At 40.9% G+C, this 12,858-nt stretch overlaps 1 protein-coding gene across 1 annotated transcript; it reads right to left on the bottom strand.

Annotated features, from left to right (window-relative positions):
• Positions 1 to 5,088: 5,088 nt before the first annotated feature.
• Positions 5,089 to 6,033, bottom strand: LOC115500932 (olfactory receptor 6V1). The gene is given in 3 exon segments (XM_030295705.1): positions 5,089 to 5,205; positions 5,207 to 5,592; positions 5,595 to 6,033. Coding segments are annotated over 3 exon segments (942 nt in total).
• Between the last annotated feature and the right edge of the window lie 6,825 nt (positions 6,034 to 12,858).

Here is a 12,858-nt window from a genome sequence, read left to right as displayed (position 1 = left end):
GAAATTTATTGTCAAATTAGTTTCCATACAACACCCAGTGCTCATCCCAAAAGATGCCCTCTTCAATGCCCATCACCTACCCTCCTCTCCCTCCCCCCCCCATCAACCCTCAGTTTGTTCTCAGTTTTTAAGAGTCTCTTATGCTTTGGCTCTCTCCCACTCTAACCTCTTTTTTTTTTCCCTTCCCCTCCCCAATGGGTTTCTGTTAAGTTTCTCAGGATCCACATAAGAGTGAAAACATATGGTATCTGTCTTTCTTTGTATGGCTTATTTCACTTAGCATAACACTCTCCAGTTCCATCCACGTTGCTACAAAGGGCCATATTTCATTCTTTCTCATATGCATTGTTTACTTCTATTACTGTCATTGAGGATGGGTTTCTGTGTTTTAGGTTACAGTGTCTACTCATATTCCAAATTCATCTGCAAACCTTGTTCCTAAAGACAGCTAGCATTTATTGAACATCTGTGTCCTAGGCATAGGAGATACAAAGGCATGTAAGAAATGGTACCTAACTTGAGGAGCTCAGAATTTTGTGTGGGAAAACAAAACTATGTAGTTAGTTACTAAGATATGCAAAGCACCCCGGAAATACAGGGAGGGGGTGCCTGATTTTCCTTGGTTAAATTGAAAGTATTCTCAAACATGGTACTATCTGAGTTGAGCTTTGAAGTATGAAGAGCCACTTCACAGTCTGAGGAGGGGAAATGTGAATTCCAGAGAGAAGCAGCCGATATGTAAAATAATGTAGACATAAAAATGGCATGTTACATGGGCAATGAAAGCACAGGGAGATGGAATTAATGAATGACTCTGGAGAATGGTCCTGGATATTTTCACAAAACAGATCCAGGTCTCTCAGGGGGAATTTGTAAGTGTCCTCTGAAGGATAATGCACTCACTGAACTCACAGGACACAACTGTTTTACAATGAACTTGGGAGTGGGTACAGAGGGCATTGATGTGGAAACCTTTGCATGCTTGGGCAATTATACTGTATTCACAAAAGGCACTGTTTCTCTTCAGTGCTGGAATTTTATTGTTTGCAGTTTTGAACATGACCCAAGGAAGTTCAGAAAGAGCTTAGGAATAGTGCTGTGAAAGGACAGTTCCTTGAAGTTTGCTTCCATAGGACTTGGCATGTATCTGACTCAAGGGAAGGAGAATGACAAAGATTCTGGGTTGAATGAGGAACAGGATCCAAGGGAAAACCCAGAGGCAGAATGCTACAGTGATGCTCTGGAGCCCTCTCAAGAACTGACTGTTAAGTTTTCAGGAAAGTAACAGAACATTATTAAAAATTAAATAGTAGAATCTTACAATCAAACAGATTATGTGAAAAACAAAGGTAACAAGAATTCAAAACTCATAATTACTTCACTACATTTTACTTTTATCTATGCTACTGAAGGTGTTGGCCTCATGTTAGTAGTTTGAAACTGGACTGGATGGGGGTGAAACTGACACCAGGGAAATTGGCAAATACTGGAGGTCAGAAAATGCTACAATTAGAGAGAGGGTGGTTAAACATTTACCAGCAGACCACTGGACCACTGGCACCTTTCTTCAGTATCTGTGAGGCATTGTTGGAAGGACCATATTTATATTCAGAAAGTGAGAGCATAAATAAGTGGTGAACTGGGCTGATGTCAACATGGTCCCTATAGACAACACTGAAATTTCCCAACTTGGCCTTAGAGGGTTTTACACCTTACCAAACTTCCAAAATCCTGTGTATGCAGGCACTTCTTGCTACCTGCTGGCCACTGCAGGACCCAAGCCTGACTTGTATTTGAAACATGATTCAATTCCTTTATCTTCCTTCATCAAAATTCCCATACTCTTTCTTGCTCCCTTGTCCTGCCAACCAGACGAAATAATTTTGCTTTTTGGCTTCCTATTGGGATTTACATGTGTGACAATTGCTTTTTTTTTAAGTTTATTTATTTTGAAAAGAGAAAGGCAGAGAGAGGGCAGGGGGAGAGAGAATCCCAAGCAGGCTCTGCACTGACAGTGCTGACTCGGGGCTCGATCCCACCAACTGTGAGATCATAACCTGAGCTGAAATCAAGAGTTGGCTGCTTGACCAACTGAGCCACCCAGGCGCCCCAACAATTGCTTCTTATGTTAGCCATTCAGAGTCCTGTATTTCTTCTGGTTGCTTACTGGAACATGGTGTCTCTGCAACTGGGATGCCAGGCAAATGGAGGTACCTTGGGGTAGGGCAGGCATTGTAGAGTCCTGAAATCTTGCCTTGATTCTACCTATAATTAAATCAGTTCTGGGTGTTACAGTCCTGTCCTCCTACCACCCTGCAATTATGTTCCATTGAAACCACTTCTGTGGAGTGGGAAGGCTGTTGCCTTCTGTCAAATGCTGTTACAGCAAATGATCTTATGAGACTAACAATGAACTCAGTTGTTCCCATCTCCTGAGAAACATGGTATTACAGATATTCCCTGCTTTTTGAAAGCTTTTGTTGCACCGCTTCACTTTTCCAAAAGACCTACATTAGTACCTGTTTTCACTAATCTTAAGAAATTGGGGCACACCTGGGTGGCTCAGTTGGTTAAGCATCTGACTCTTGATTTCAGCTGGGGTCATGATCTCACAGTTAGTGAGGTCAAGCCCTGCCTTGGGATTTGAGGATTTGCATTGGATGCGAAGCCTGCATGGGATTGTCTCTCTCTCTCACTCTCCCTCCGCCTCTCCCCTGCTTGTGTTCTCTCTCTAAATAAATAAATAAAAATTTAAAAAAAAGAAATTGGAAGAGGATTTTTGCTTTTACAAGGAAAGGAGAAAAGCAGAAATAGCGCTGGGCATTTGTTCTGCACAAGCTGTTGCAGAGGTAGCGCACACCCCAAGCAGTGAGCGTGGCACCACCGAACTTCTTTCCCAGGAACCACACTCAGCGTGTCAGCATCCAGCTGCCAGAGCTGTGACCTGAGTGACCATCCACGCTTTCTCTCAATTTACTTTGTGCGTCTGTTAGCAAGATGTGTCCTAAGACACCAGAAAAGCCTATGAGATTATTTTTTGTGTTTCTGGGAATGCTCAAAAAATGTTCATACAAATTAATGGTAATTTCTTCTTTGCTTTACGCCATTTCAGTTTAGGAGAGGTTTCATAAGAGTGCTGTATTTTTCGATGGTGGGTGGGGCAGGGGGAACCTGTGTAGCAAAGGAAGTGGGAATCTACCTGGCAATGAACGTAATGTCGGGCTGAATAAAACTATTTCTTGCACGTACAAGTGTTATCTGTTATCTTTCAAATGTTTGTGGATACTATTACAATAAATGGAATACAAATATTTAAAAGTGACTGATTCTATAATTGCTTTCTGACAGTATGTTTCTTTCAAGTGATGGGTATGGAACATCCAACTATTTTATGAAGGAGTTGCTAGAATTACTGCAATTGCAATTGTATACACCTGATGGGAACCAGACGGATATACCCAGAATTAGAGGCTGGAGGAGTCTACATGGAGTGGCTTCAGATCCTGGAGATTCCAACATTTAATTAACCCAACTCTGAAGAATTTCTGAGGATGAAGAGGTGGAAAAGAAGTTTGAAGAAACAGATTCTACTGTTAGCTCTGCCATCACTTCGACCAGTTCTTTTTTTTCTCAACTATATTTTTCCTTCTCTTGAGTGTGTCAAAGTACTGCCTAGCTGCAGCCCAAGAATTGGCATTTCCCTTCTGGGCTGTCTTTATGGCACTCATTTTAAGTGGGAGAACCCCTTCTCAAAACGTGTTAGGATTCATTATAGCTTTTCCTGTCTCTCGCAGGTGGAGAAAACTTTTGAGGTTAGAATCCACATTTCTTTGATCTCTAATGACCAGTGCTAAGCAGAGTGCTTTGCTCATGGTGAGTGATCAGTGATTCTTTATTTAACTGAATTTTACTATGAGGATAAAACCAAATGGAAAACATGTATAAAGTGGTTTATAAAGTGTGAATATATATGTGTATATACACACATATATAAAAAACTAAGTCATTATCGGTAAAGTTAATCTTACTTTCTTATCCTCCTTCCACTTATTCTATAAATATTTACTCTCTGAGGTGGTGAGCAGAGGATAATTAGAGAAAATAAATCTGTTTGGGCAACAGCAAACATCAGTCATTGCTCTGATGTGTCATTGAGGAGATGCAAAACTTTCAACCAGAAGGTGAAACCAGGAACCTAAAGACACCCTCTGGTTTGGGTGAGGGCCAGCTCAGCAAGCAAGAAATGAGTGTTTTGGAAAGTCAGACAAAGGGACACTTCTGTTAGGAGGGGCTTAGCCTGAGGTGACACTGGAAGTGTATAATGAGAACCAAAGGACCACCAAGTGAGCCACATCTCCAAAGCTAGACTCTATGTGTCCACCAAAAGAGCGTACAATTCCCTGCCTTATTTATTTTCACATAGTAGACTTGTAAAACTCTGGACATTTGTGGTAAATTAGTAGTTTTTGTTGTCTTAAAATAAGTGGGGCTAGGAGTACTCTCTTGATGAGTGAAATCATCATTTACTGAGAAATGCAGTTTGGTAAAGCAGAGTATTTTAAATTGGGGCTGTTTTACAAAACCCAGAATAGTTAAAAGCTAAGAGAAAACCATGAGTCTGAGGTCAAAGTTGTTGGAGACTTTTTTAAATTTCAGATTATAGTTGGGAGGGAAAGAGAGTGGAGCTGATGTTTCATCCCAAATCTTTCAGGAATTTCACACACACACACACACACACACACACACACACACACACAGTGGATAATATTTCTTGATTGGAGAATACTGCTTGGCTGCTGTCCTTGAATGGAAAGCCCATGTACTTCCTTGTATTGAAAGTCTTACCTCTGGCTCCCCAGGCTTTGAGCTACTTTCAGAGTTCTTGTAGCTACTAGTGGGTATGGGTAGCGCTTCCATGGTGGCCTGTGAGAGACAGACAGGGTAGCACTGGGGACTCACTGTAGTTACCACACAGAAGCACAGAGGAAAAACCCTAAAGAAATTCAGGTAGTAGTCTTCCCACCCAGTCTGGTACTCTGCCTCCTCACAGACCTACTTGACTGAAGCTGGCCAGGTTCCTCAGGCTCATCATAGTGCCTTGTAGAGGCCTTTAAGCCTCTGCATCTGCCCCTGTAGCACTGCCTTGACTGTCTCATTGCAGAGGGTAAGGATAAAGATATTGAGAAAGGGGGTGAGGACTGATGTCAACCAAGGCTATGGTCTTGTTGACTTCCATAGAATGTTCTTTGCCAGACCTGACATGAAGGAAGATGGTGCCAGACCTGTAGCCAATGAAGACCAGGGTGAGGTGGGATCCACAGGTTGAGAAAGCCTTCTGATGGCCGCTAGCAGAGGGGATCCTCAGCACAGTGGTCACAATATAGCCATAGGAGATGAGGGTAACCAGGAAGGAACTGAGGAGAAAGGCTAAGGCCATCACAAAGTCCCAGAATTCCTGCAGGCTGGTGTCTGAGCAGGACAGTTGCAGCAGAGGTGCATTGTCACAGAAAAAGTGGTTAATGATGTTGTCATGGCAATAACTGAGATAAGCCTGGGAGAAGACAGTGGGCACCATGGCTAAGAAAGGAGCTGCCAGGAAGCCCCTGCCAACTGGATACACACATCCCAGCTCATCAAAGTTCCACAGCGCAGTGGATGGCAGATGGCCACAAAGTGGTCAAGAGCCATGTCTGACAGGATGAGGAAGGAGGTGGAACCCAGGGAAAAGTAGAAGTAGAACTGGGCCATGCAGCCATTGAAGGAAATGACTTTGCAGGGGACCAGCAGGTCTGAAAGCATCCTAGGCACTGTAGTCATGGTCACCAAGGTCTCCAGCAGTGAAAAGTTACCCGGGAAGAAGTACATGGGAATATGTAGGTTGGTGTTGGCTATGACTGTGACTATGATGACAGTGTTTCCCATGAAGGCAAGAAGATAAAGCATGAGGAAAGGCCCACACAGCAGAACTTGCAGCTCACCAAAAGAGGAGAAGCCCAAGAGCACAAATTCAGAAGGGTGGCTCAGATTTGTCATGATCCAGGAGTTGGGTGCCTGTATGGGAAGGAAACGAGAGAGAGAGAGAGAGAGAGAGAGAGAGAATCACTGATCATGAAACAAAATGAACAGGGAGAGCAAGACAAGTAGATGGTCAGCGATAAACAGAGAGGTAACAGAAAGTGATAAACAGAGAGAGAAACAGAAAGAAGGAGATAAACAAAATGAGAGTATGAGAGCATCATAGATTTAGGGAGTCTTAGAATTAAGAGCATTGAAAGCCATTGATATGGAGAGAGAAAAACAGAGAGGAGTGGATTAAGGAAGACAACACAGCAGACATCAACATTTCTGGAGAAGGAAAGAAGAAAACAAAATGGGAACACAATTAAGAAAGGAAGACCAAATGTATGAGAGGGAGAAACAGAAAAAGATAGGGAGGGGAGGAAACATGGAAAGAAAGAGAGAATTCGTATAAGTCACCCCCAAGTCCTTAAGTATGGGTTGGTACTGGGGGAGGGGGTCTGTGTCATGACTCAGAGACTGCACCAAGATTCCTTTTAAAGGGTCCATTCAAGTCTTTCTGGGCTATGTCTCTATTGAGGATTCTCACTCATTCACATTTCTCTAGCTATGATCATGAAATTAATGGGAAGTCAGAGTTTTGTGTTAATAAATTAGGTTCCTTTGGTGGTGGTGGTGGTGCTGGGCTCTAGTATATGCATTCAAGATGGGAAGCAGAAAAGACATACAGGGTCATGGAGATAAACCTCAGAACCAGGTGGCTGCCCTGCCAGTGATGAGAAGATCATTAGCATCCTACCTCCTGGTGCTGTTTTGCTGCTGCAGTGTGTCCCTTCCCCTCCTGACTCCTCTCGTTCTTGCATGGTGGTTTGGGGCACAAGCTATGAACTTGTGTTTGAATTCTGATCTGAAACTTGTTTGTAGAACATAAATCTTCTCTTTATAACATGCTCTCTGAACCTCAGTTTACTCAGCTATAAAATGAAGATAATGATAGTACTGGGTTTCTAGGACTTCTAGGGCTATTGTGAAGATTAAATGAGTGAACTACTTAGTATAGTGACAGGCACACACCAAGTGCTCTACAAACAACTGTGGTCATTGCTATCATTATCCTATGGCTGCCAATCATCTGCCAAAATTTTCTGTCCCATCATCTCTCCACACTTCCTGAGGGCCAACAGATGGTGTGTGTGTGTGTGTGTGTGTGTGTGTGTGTGTGTGTGTGTGTGAATATTTTTACAACTTTATGCTGCCTTAGAATTTAAGTTCACTGAAAGGATACCTTTAAATTTTTCCAATTGTCAAAGGAAATAAACACTATAATACAAACTATCAGAAGTGGAAAGAGCAAAGCTGTGAATAGTTATACTCTGGCCCACTCTCTGGCCCCATTAAAAGCTTCATCTGAGGCTGTGACCTGGCCACTAGCAATGGCCTTCCAATTTAAAGAAGAGGCTTTGTCCCTCCATTAGCTTCTATCCATCCTACTAATAAACCCTAACAGTAGGTCTAAAATCTACACCCAGAACTGATCAATTGAAACCCAATTTTGATGTCTGTGCTGCACAGGAGCTCAACCCATATGCAAACCTAAGCCACTTACTTTAGCCTCTGAGTGTTTTCTTGAGCTTCTCACATTAAGAAATTCATGTCTGGAGATTTCTGCCTAATGGGTTCACTCTGTAACATGAGTGACATGAGATATGTGGTCCACTACCCTTGGTTAGTGTGTTACAGCTGGCAGGAGTAGTAAGGGGCTTCTGTACTGCTAGGTGAGTGGCTCCACAAGCTACAATATCTCCAGTCCTCTACTGATTTCCTAATTAAAGACTTACCCTGTGTCACCACAAAGCCCTGGGCAGCAACTTTGATGAGACCAGAGGAGAAAGGTGCTGTCTTTGCCTCTTTCCTCCCAACGATAAGTGTTCTTGATTCTCTCTACCCACCATGTCTCCAAGTCCCTGGTTTCTTGATGTGGTTTAGAGCTAAGCATACATTGGATGGGAAATAGACTCCAGCAGTGTTCTTCAGGGGAATGATGGGAAAACAAGGAATACTCTGGGGATTAAGAGGCACTATTGTTTTTCTTTAGAATAATGAGAACTCCTGTGTTCTGAGTAAGTAACATTTGAGAAAAAGATGTGAATGAAGAGAGGGATAGACACCTAGATACACCTAAGCAGCTGATGGCTTAGGTTGGTCCCATGGCAGTGCTTGCTTTCTGACCCTTCCTGGATTAAAATTATGGCAGACTGGATAGATAGTGAGGGTTAAATACAGTTTTCATTTGGAGATTTTGTCTCCCTCCCAGATCCAGGATTTTGAGATCAGGAGAAGTAGGGAATGTAGGTATTGGACCACATCATGCTCTTGTCTGAACTCTCCAGTGTCATCTGTAGAAGTTGGGGAATTGAAACAGTAAGCTTAAGAAGAGATATCCTCCTCTTGGAGCCATGGCCCCTGATAGAAACATCTTGGGAGCCGAGCAACCTGAAGGGCCTGTCTCTGACTTTTGTGAGAAGATGTACACCTTAGGGAGGGATGAAGGTGAAGGCAACATAGCATAGATAAAGGATCAAGCTCCCCAGTTAACTCTGAGTAACATCCTTCACCTCAGAGAAGTTCAGACTTTATGGATGCCACCCAACTTTAGCCCCACCCACAGACAAATAATAACAAAGGGATATGAAGCAAAAGCTTTCCTGTGAAGACAGTACAAGTGGATCCCAAGTTTAAGACCCACAAAGGCTGGACAGATGGCCTGGCAATCTTTCTGTAGGACCTGAATCTAGAACTGAGTTTTTAGGGCAAAGCTTTGATTGCAAGGAAGATTTTATGTCTGGACAGAAATGGGGGGATAATGTAGAAAGGAGCATATTGCTACTCACTCAACACTTAGTATATACTATTAAAATAAATTGAAAATACATGTCTGAGTCTGTGTCTGAATTCTCTGTACTATTTCATTGGTGTATATGTCTACTGATCTACATGATATTATGTCAATAACATACTGTCTCAATTATTGTAGCTTTGTAAGAAGTCTTTAAGTAAGATTTGTGAGTCTCCCAGCTTTGTGCTTTTTAAAAATTATTTGGCTACTCTAGATCCTTTACATTTACATATAAATCTTAGAGTCACATTCTCAATGTTAAAGCCAAAATAACAGTTCTGGGATTTGAAAAAAAAATTTATTTGAGAGAGAGAGAGAGAGAGAGAGAGAGAGAGAGAGAGAGAACCCACATGAGCAGGAGAGAGGGGCAGAGGGAGAAAGAGAATCTTAAGCAAGCTCCATGCTCAGCACTCAGTGCAGAGCCCGAAGTGGCGCTTGATCTCACAACACTGGGATCATGACCCGAGCTGAAATCAAGAGTCAGACGCTCAATGGACTGAGCCACCCAGGTGCCCCATGGCTCTGGGATTTTGGTTGAATTTGTGTTGAACCTTTAGACTAGATTAGAAAGAATTGGCTTTATAATAAAATCGAGTCTTCTGATTTGGAATATTTCTTCATCTATTTAGGTCTTTAATTTCTTTCAGTAATGTTTTATGACTTTATTTCTTGCACATAGTTTGTTAAATATATCCTTTAGTCTCTCATATTTTTGGATACTATTGTATATTATAGATTTTATTTCCCATTTCTAATGTTTATTGCTGGTGTATAGCAATACAACAGATTTTTATATATTTAGCTTTTGTCCTGTGACCTTAATAACAACTTGTTAGTTCTAGTATTTTTTTGTGGACATTTTAGGATTTTTTACATATAAGGTTATCTCATATGTAAATAAATAGTTTTATTATTTTTATTTTCTAATTCTATGCTTTTTATTTCATTATCTTGCTTTATTGCATTAGCTAAGACTTCCAATACAATGTTGAATAGAAGTAGTGAGAATGGATATCATTGCCTTCCTTCCCATCTTTCCTAAAGGGAAAGCATTCAGTCTCCCCACAGCCTCCCCACAGGCAAAGGTCCCAGTAGACCACCAATTATAGCCATGTTTGCTGGTGTTGGAACAAGGATGCTAGGGTGCCATGAAGCCTGATGCCAGATGTGTGTTGTGCTTTACCATAATCCCTGAACCACTGCTGATACATGATTGCATGAAATGTTTCTGTGGTGGACTGGCAACGGGATGCAGTCTCTGGACCTCTGCAGTGGCACAGTTGTGTGAGTGTTCCTGGGGGCAGGCTGGCACCCCACGATTCCTTGGCGAGACCCTCCTCCAGAGGGTCGGAGCAGGTTCAAACTGAAGGGCCCTAGAAGTGAGAGGTTTAGAAACACAGCCCTATATGAGATAAAATTTGGGAGAGAAGTGCTTCTTGGCAGGCTGAAGGCTTGGTCATGGACAGTGTAGAAGTGGGGAATGGATGGAAGCCAGAGAAAAAGGAGGGGTGCTTGATTGCTGGTTGATGATAGCACAGAAAATGGGTGACGCCATTTTCACCTCTCCTGTGCATGTGCACACACGCATACATGCGCCAAACTGATCCACCCAAGTAAGCTAAACAGAGCCACCTAGTGGAGAACTGAGCCATTACACCAAACCCTGACCAAGTGTGCCAACCAAGCCCTAGAGGACCATCACAAGTCTCTCCACTTGCTTAGTTTACAGACTATAAAGTGCTAAATAGTTTGACTTCTGGGGAAACTGGATGTAATTTTACTCAGATTTCATTCTGTTTGCTGGTCTATCCATTTTTTTTTCTTTTCGTATTCTTGGATAGAGAAAGAGAAAAAATTATTTTTATTTTCCATTTTTGTAAAAAACATTTTTCTTCATTTTTTCCTACTATATTTTTTATTTGTGTGTGTGTGAAGTTTTTAGTCTATTTTAATTTCTTCATTTAATTTTACCCTATTTTATTGTATACAATTACAAAAATTTTAAAAATGTTTTCTTACTGTTTTTCACCTTTATTTCTTTTCTTTTTCTTTTTTTGCCTTTTTCCTCCTCCCTCCTCTATTCTACCAAGCTTCTTTCAACAACCAGACCAAAACACACCTAGGATCTAGCTTCCTTTACTTGATTTTTTGTGTTGTTTTTAATTTTTTAAATTTACTTATTTATTTTATTCTTTTTCTTCCTCCAAAATGATGAAATGAAGGATTTCACCCCAAAAGAAAGAACAGGAAGAAAGTCCTGACAGCCAGGGACTTAATCAACACAGATATAAGCAAGATGTCTAAACCAGAATTTAGAATCATGATCATAAGAATACTAGCTGGGGTCAAAAAAACCATAGAATCCCTTTCTGCCAAGATAAAAGAAGTAATATCTAGTCAAAACGAAATTAAAAATGCTATAACTGAGATGCAATCTCGAATGGATGCCATGGAGGCAAGGATAGATGAAGCAGAGCAATGATCAGTGATATAGAAGACAAACAAGGAGAATAATGAAGCAGAAAAAAAGGAGGGGAAACTAAGGCAAAAGAGCACAATATAAGAATTAGAGAACTCAGTGACTCATTAAAAAGTAATAACATCTGAATCATAGGGGTCGCAGAAGAAGAGAGAGAAAAAGGGGTGGAAGTTTTATGTGAGCAAATCATAGTAGAAAGTGTTCCCAACCTGGGGAAAGACACAGACATCAAAATCTGAGAAGCACAGAGAACCCCCATTAGATTCAACAAAAACCGACCATCAACAAGGCATATCATAGTCAAATTCACAAAATACACAGATAAGTAAAGGATTATAAAACAGCAAGAAAAAAGAAAGTCCTTAACCTATAAGGGAAGACAGATCAGGTTCACAACAAACCTATTCACAGAAATCTGGCAGGCCAGAAAAGAGTGGCAGGATATTTTCAACATGCTGAATCATAAAAAAAATATGTAGCCAAGAATTCTTTATACAGCAAGGTTGTCATTCAAAATAGGAGAGACAAAGAGTTTCCCAGACAAACAAAAACTAAAGGAATTCATAGCACTAAACCAGCCCTGCAAGAAATTTTAAGGGGGACTCTCTGAGGGGAGAAAAGATGAAACAAAACAAAAAAGGTTTAAAGTAACAAAGACTAGAAAGGACCAGAGAACACCACCAGAAACTCCAACTCTACAGACAACACAATGGCAATAAGTTCATATGTTTCAGTACTCACTCTAAATGTCAATGGACTAAACTGTCCAATCAAAAGACATAGAGTAACAGAATTGATAAGAAAACAAGATCCATCTATATATGTTGCTTACAAGAGACCAATTTTAGACCTAAAGATACCTTCAGATTGAAAGTAAGGGGATGGAGAACCATGTATCATGCTAATGGCCACCAAAAGAAAGCCAGAGTAGCCATACTTATATCAGACAATCTAGATTTTAAAATAAATCCTGTAATAAGAGATACAGAAGGGCATTATATCATATTTCAGACACTTTAGATTTTAAAATAAATCCTGTAACAAAAGACAAAGAAGGGCATTATATCATAATCAAAGGGTCTATCCACCAAGATCTAACAATTATAAACATTTATGCCCCCAGTGTGAAGAAACATAAATATATAAATCAATTAATCACAAACATAAAGAAACTCATTGATAATAATACCATAATAGTAGGGGACTTCAACACCCCAGTTTCATCAACGGACAGATCATCTAAGCAGAAAACCAACAAGGAAACAATGGCTTTGAATGACACACTGGACCAGAGGGACTTAACAATTATATTCAGAGCATTTCATCCTAAAGCAGAGGAATACACATTCTTCTCGAGTGCACATGGAACATTCTCCAGAATAGACCACATACTGGGACACAAATCAGCCTTTAACAAGTACAAAAAAATCGAGATCATACCGTGCATATTTTCAGACAACAACAC

Source organism: Lynx canadensis, chromosome A2, assembly GCF_007474595.2.
Source record: "Lynx canadensis isolate LIC74 chromosome A2, mLynCan4.pri.v2, whole genome shotgun sequence".
NCBI classification, from domain to species: domain Eukaryota; kingdom Metazoa; phylum Chordata; class Mammalia; order Carnivora; family Felidae; genus Lynx; species Lynx canadensis.
Note: the sequence above shows the minus strand (reverse complement) of the source record. Positions and strands in the feature narration are given on the sequence as shown.